The sequence below is a fragment of the Elephantulus edwardii genome, unplaced genomic scaffold (genome assembly GCF_000299155.1).
Source record: "Elephantulus edwardii isolate Elephantulus edwardi_28Jun2011 unplaced genomic scaffold, EleEdw1.0 scaffold00268, whole genome shotgun sequence".
In the NCBI taxonomy this organism is placed as follows: Eukaryota; Metazoa; Chordata; class Mammalia; order Macroscelidea; family Macroscelididae; genus Elephantulus; species Elephantulus edwardii.
The window spans coordinates 356,996-363,772 of NW_006400018.1; the positions used below are offsets into that span (position 1 = coordinate 356,996).

The window sequence follows — 6,777 nt, forward strand, 5'->3', positions numbered from 1 at the left end:
CACTCCTAGGTGGCAGCTGGGCAGGGTTTCTAGCAAGATGACTGTCCACGTGACTGTCCTTGTGAACTTTCCTCTAGGCTGTGTGACGGAGATTCCAGAGGACAAGAGAGACTGAAAGGAAGAGAGGAAGGAGGGGCGGGCTCCTGGCAAGGCATTCGCTCCTGAAGGAACTTCGCGGAAGGTCAGTAGGAGGGACGCTGTGATGTGGGCTGGAGGGGACGCAAGTATGGGGGGTGGACACCATGTGCACTGGGAGGCAGGCCTGGGGCAGGAGGGAGGTGGTTCTGGTGACCTCCAGGGCCGGCTTCATCGACTCTGTCCTCTCCACATGCTGTGCGTGCCCTGGAGAACTTGGACAGTGGACTGACGTGAGATGGGCTGCCTGGCCCGGTCCTGCCCCTCAGCACCCCCACATCGAGCCCCTTACCTGGTGCCCTCCTCGCAAACCCACAGTGCTGAGACCCGGCCTGCTCTCTGCTAGCACCTGCCCATCCTCTGCATCCTGACTCAGTTTCCTTGCTTTGCCCCAGATGGAGAAGGAGGAGGAGACCACCCGGGAGCTGTTGCTGCCCAACTGGCAGGGCAGCGGCTCCCATGGGCTGACCATCGCCCAGCGGGACGATGGCGTCTTTGTGCAGGAGGTGATGAGGAACTCCCCTGCGGCCCGCACTGGGGTGGTCAAGGAGGGTGAGTCTCCGTGGGCTGGCTGTGGGGGTGGGTGTGTCAGGAAGAGTGAAGGTGGTGAGGTGAGGGCCAAGTGGGGAGCAGGCAGGAGCGGGCTAGTGACTGGAAGGAGGTCCCCAAACCCAATCCTCCATTGCCCTCTCCTTATCCCTCCTGACTGGTCCTGGGGGAGGTAAGGGGGAGAAGGAACACGGGGCCTCTTGAGTGCACCCGAGTTCTGATCTACCAGGCACTAGCTCTGTGGCTTAGGGAAAATTATTTGGCTTCTCTAGGCCTCGGCATATTCATCTTTAAAATGGGCATCATCACTCTTGGCTTGCAGGATAGGCTCCCTGGTAGTGCAGTAGTTAAAGAGCTCAGCTGCTGACTGAGAGGTTGGTGGTTTGAAGTCACCAGCGGCTCCTCCCGGAGATTATACTCCCATAGATTACACTCTTAGAAACCTGATTTTGTAGGTCTACGTGGTCCTATAGGATGGCTATGGGTCGGTACTGACCGATGGCCATGGGTGTGGATTTTTTCTTGCAGAATAAAGAGAAAGCAGTTGAGTTCTGACTTACATTGTTATGTGCCACCTAGTTGACCACGACTCTTAGTGACTATGCCTGCCTAACAGCTCTGATCCCTGCCCTGTCCTGAGCCAATCTGTCTCTGACACAACTAACCCCATTACCCCAGTTACTGTGCTGATCTATCTCAGTCGGGGTCTTCCTCTCCTCCACTGACCCTCCACCCTTATGAACATGATGTCCTTCTCCAGGGATTGGTTCCTTCTGGCAACGTGCCTCACGTGTGTCAGACAGAGTCTCAAAATCCTTGCTTCAAAGGAGCAGCTTGGTTTCTGCTTTACCCGCAGAAGGTCCTGGGTTCGAGCCTCAGTGCAGCCATGGAGTGGCTTCTGAATAATAGCAATCTTATAGACAGGGTAGAGTTTCCCCATGGAGTTTCTGAGGTGAACCTGTAAACTTTTGTGGGGAGAGACAACCCTGTCTTTCTCCCTCAGAGCTGCTGGTGGATTCCAGTCTCCAACCTTTCAGAGATCAGCTCAGCTCTGGTGCCATAGGCCTGGGAGTGAAGTTAGCAGGCGCTTGAGGGCCGAGTATGTGGTGGTTGTGTGTGGCTTCTCTGAGCTCCTCTGAGCACCCATGTCTTGCACCTCCCTGCACAGGGGACCAGATTGTGGGTGCCACCATCTACTTTGACAACCTGCAGTCGGGTGAGGTGACACAGCTGTTGAACACCATGGGACATCACACCGTGGGCCTGAAGCTGCATCGCAAAGGCGACCGCTCTCCTGAGCCTGGCCAGACCTGGACCCACGAAGTCTTCAGCTCCCGCAGCAGCTCGGAAGTGGTTCTGGTGAGTTTCCGCCCTGCGCCCCGAGCGCCCCCACTTCGTGGCACATCAGCCTGCTACCCTGCTGCCTGAGGCCTCTGCGCGCCTGCTTGGGCCTGTCTTATAATGCCTTCTCTTCCTTTCACCACTCTGCACTCTCCTGAGCCTTGGCCGACCTGTTTGTTCGTCTTCTGTGGCATGTGACTGATGTGCCCTCGAGTCTTCCGGTAGCCCAGCTGTCCGGCCATGTGGTGGGAGGCCTGGGCGTAGATGCCAGGAGAAGGGCGGTTGCTTTTTGGGAATCTTTGAAATGATCCCAGGTGCCCCACGCAGCCTGGCGGACACCGTCTCCTCCTGGCCAAGGCCAGGAGTCATCCTGTGAGTCAGAGGCTGGGCAGCCGAGCGGGGCATTCTGCCTACGGGCGGGGGGGGGCTGTGCCCTGCTCCTCCTCTCCTGGCTTGTTTATTTAACAAATAATGGAGCTTCAATGTCAGCTGTTGACTGAAGCACACCCAGTTTCTCAAATGCTTGAGAGCTGCCAAGGGCTCTGGGGAGGACGCTCCCCCCAAACAAACAGTGAGGTGGGAGTTGAAGGGTCAAGTCGGCATGCTGCTCCCAGCTCGCTGCTTGTTTGTTTATTAGAGAGGAAGGGAGTCCTCCCAGGAGCTTGCTGGCCTGGAGGGTTCCTGGGACTCACGAGAGGCCTAGTTGACTCTATCCTAAGTTCGCAACACAGTTTCGGCGTTGATACGTTCTTCTAGCTACATGGTTTCTGCATACCAGAATTTCGCCCCCTCCCCATAATCCGTTTCTCTCCTGTGACCTTGGCTGTCAGTCCTTGTTTTCTGTCCCAAGAAGAAGCTTTGTGGACCTCTTGTTACGGTCCCAGCTTCTCCAGGAGACAGGCAGCTGTGTTGTTGTCTGGGCTGTGGCCGGGGTGCCTGGTGATCCAGGCCGGCTTGGCTGCAACCTCTGCCGGTGCGTGTCTTTCTGCAGAGCGGGGATGATGAGGAGTACCAGCGCATCTACACCACCAAGATCAAGCCTCGGCTCAGGTCGGAGGACGGAGTGGAAGGGGCCTCTGGGGAGACCCAGAGCCGCACCATCACGGTGACCAGGAAGGTCACGGCCTACACCGTGGATGTGACAGGCCGCGAAGGTGCCAAGGACATCGACATCAGCAGCCCTGAGTTCAAGATCAAGATCCCCAGGCAGGAAGTGACTGAGATCTCCCGCGTGGATGTGGAGAGCCAGCCCGGGAAGACTGTGATCCGACTGCCCTCGGGGGCGGTGTCTCCAACCACAGGCTCCACTGTGGACATCAGAGCAGGGGCCGGGGCTGCTTCAGGCCCAGAGCTCCAAGGCGTTGGCCAACCGAAGCTCCAGGTCACTGCACCTGGGATAAAGGTGGGAAGCCCGGGTGTTGATGTCAGTGTGAAGGGCTTGGACTTGGGTGGCAAAGGAGGCATCCAGGTTCCGGGAATGGACATTTCATCTTCTCATGGGGGCGGCTCAGTCAGTGTGCAGGGCCCCACCCTTGAGAGTGGAGGCAGTGGGGAAATTAAAATCCCCACTCTGAAGATACCCAAGTTTGGTGTCTCGACAGGGCCCGAGGGCCAGGCCCCGGAGGTAGGGCTGAATGTTTCTGCACCCGAGTTTTCTGTGGGGCACAAGGGCAGCAAGCCAGGGCTGACCATTGGTGGGAACATCCAGGCCCCCCAGTTAGAAGTCAGTGCTCCTTCGGCCAGTATGGAGGGCCTGGAGGGGAAGCTGAAAGGCCCTCACATCACTGGGCCATCCCTTGAGGGTGACCTGAGCCTGAAAGGTACCAGACCACAGGGGAGGATAGACATCTCTGTACCCAAAGTTGAGGGCAGTGTCACTGGACCCCGTGTGGAGGTCCAAGTCCCTGATGCTGATATTCAAGGACCAGGGGGCAAACTGAATATGCCCAAGATGAAAGTCCCCAAGTTCTCCGTGTCAGGTTCCGAGGGAGGAGCTGCAGTTGACGTGACACTGCCTACAGGTGATGTGACTCTTCCTGGGGTCTCCGGGGATGCCAGCCTGCCTGGGGTGACCCCTGGTGGTCTGGAAGGGAAGGTGAAGAGTGCCCACGTCAAGACTCCCGAGCTGATTGTGCAGAAGCCTAAAATCTCCATGCAGGATGTGGACCTGAGCCTTCGGTCTCCCAAACTGAAAGGAGACATGAAAGTTTCTGCACCTGGCCTACAAGGTGATGTCACTGGCCCTCAGGTGGCAGTTAAAGGCCCCAAAGTGGACATAGAGGCACCTGGCCTAGAGGGGACGCTTACAGGTCCCAAGCTTAGCGGCCCTTCTGTGAAAACAGGGACCTGCAAGATCTCTATGGCTGACGTGGACTTAAATGTATCTGCCCCTAAAGTGAAAGGGGGCATTGATGTCACTCTTCCAAAAGCAGAGGGTCAAGTTAAAGCTCCTGCAGTTGATGTGAAAGGCCCCAAAGTGGATGTCAGTGGGCCAGATGTGGATGTTCACAGCCCAGAGTGGAACCTGAAAATGCCCAAGTTCAGCACTCCTGGAGCCAAAGTGGGGAGTCCAGACGTCAGTGCCAGTCTACCAAGAGGAGATGTCGGCATTTCCGGGCCCAAGGTCAGCGTGGAAGCCCCGAATGTGAACTTTGAGGGCCTGAGAGGCAAACTTAAAGGCCCTGAGGTTAAGCTGCCCGAAGTGAGCGTCAAGACACCAAAGATCTCCGTGCCTGATGTAGATCTGCACGTCACAGGTACAAAAGTGAAGGGGGCATATGATGTAACAGTGCCAAAGCTCGAAGGGGAACTGAAAGGCCCCAAAGTGGACATTGACGCCCCCGATGTGAAACTTCATGGCCCAGATTGGCATCTGAAGATGCCCAAGATGAAGATGCCCAAGTTTGGTGTGCCAGGGGTCAAAGCAGAGGTCCCTGAAGTGGACGTGAGCCTGCCTAAGGCCAATGTGGGCATTGCTGGGCCCCAGGTCGATGTTGGTGCGCCAGATGTGAGCATCGAAGGACCAGAAGGGAAATTGAAAGGACCCAAGTTTAAGATGCCTGAGATGAATGTCAAAGGTCTAAAGGTATCGGTACCTGACGTAGACTTACACTTGAAAGGCCCCAGAGTAAAGGGAGAGTATGATGTCACCGTGCCAAAGGTTGAAGGAGAGATTAAAGTTCCTGACGTTGAACTTAAGAGTGCCAAAATGGACATTGATACTCCAGATGTGAACCTTCAAGGCCCAGACTGGCATCCAAAGATGCCCAAAATGAAAATGCCCAAGTTCAACATGCCTGGTTTCAAGGCAGAGGTCCCAGAAGTGGACGTGAACCTGCCCAAGGCTGACGTGGATGTTTCAGCACCTAAAGTGGATGTTGACATTCCAGATGTGAACGTCGAAGGACTTGATGGGAAGTTGAAGGGTCCCAAGTTTAAGATACCTGAGATGAACATCAAAGCTCCCAAGATCTCCATGCCAGGGGTGGATTTGCATGTGAAAGGCCCCAAGGTAAAAGGAGAATATGATGTTACTGTGCCCAAACTAGAAGGGGAGCTGAAAGAGCCACATAGAGACATCAGTGCCCCAGATGTGGCGGTTCATGGTCCTGATTGGAACTTGAAGATGCCAAAGATGAAAATGCCCAAATTCAGCATGCCCAGCCTCAAAGGAGAGGGCCCAGAAGTGGACGTGAACCTACCCAAGGCTGATGTGGACATTTCTGCACCCAAAGTAGATATTAGTGCTCCAGACGTGAGCTTTGAAGGCCCAGAAGGGAAGCTGAAAGGCCCCAAGTTCAAGATGCCAGACATGCACTTCAAGGCCCCCAAGATGTCTCTTCCAGATGTTGACCTGGATCTTAAAGGACCCAAAGTGAAAGGCAATCTAGATGTGTCTGTACCAAAAGTAGAAGGTGAGATGAAAGTTCCAGATGTGGACATCAAAGGACCCAAGGTAGATATTAAAGCACCAGATGTAGATGTTCAAGGTCCAGACTGGAGCCTGAAGATGCCCAAGATGAAAATGCCCAAATTCAGCATGCCCAGCCTCAAAGGAGAGGGTCCAGAAGTGGACGTGAACCTGCCCAAGGCTGATGTGGACATTTCTGCACCCAAGGTAGATATCAGTGCTCCAGATGTGAGCCTCGAAGGCCCAGAAGGGAAGCTGAAAGGCCCCAAGTTCAAGATGCCAGACATGCACTTCAAGGCCCCCAAGGTCTCCATGCCAGATGTGGACTTAAACTTGAAAGGTCCTAAAGTCAAAGGAGACGTGGATATTTCTGTGCCCAAGATAGAAGGTGAAATGAAAGTGCCAGATGTGGACATCAGAGGCCCCAAAGTAGATATCAGTACACCAGATGTGGATGTCCATGGTCCAGACTGGAACTTGAAAATGCCTAAGATAAAAATGCCCAAGTTCAGCATGCCTGGCTTCAAAGGAGAGGGCCCGGAAGTGGACGTGAACCTGCCCAAGGCTGACATTGACATCTCAGGACCCAAAGTGGACATTGAGGGACCTGATGTGAGCTTAGAGGGCCCAGAAGGGAAACTGAAAGGTCCCAAGTTTAAGATGCCAGACATGCACTTCAAGGCCCCCAAGGCCTCCATGCCGGATGTGGATCTAAATCTTAAGGGGCCCAAACTGAAGGATGATGTGAATGTGTCTTTGCCTGAAGTTGAGGGTGAAATGAAAATGCCAGATGTGGACATCAGAGGGCCTAAAGTGGACGTCAGTGCACCGGATGTAGATGT

At 54.8% G+C, this 6,777-nt stretch overlaps 1 protein-coding gene across 1 annotated transcript in view; it reads left to right on the plus strand.

The window, feature by feature from the left end:
- The first annotated feature begins 530 nt into the window (after positions 1-530).
- AHNAK (AHNAK nucleoprotein) overlaps positions 531-6,777 on the plus strand; it is a 19,927-nt gene continuing 13,680 nt past the window's right edge. The window contains exons 1-3 of the mRNA XM_006899868.1: positions 531-687; positions 1,853-2,043; positions 3,017-6,769. Of these exons, the coding sequence (XP_006899930.1) occupies positions 531-687; positions 1,853-2,043; positions 3,017-6,769 (4,101 nt within the window). The remainder of the gene's footprint in view (positions 688-1,852; positions 2,044-3,016; positions 6,770-6,777) is intronic.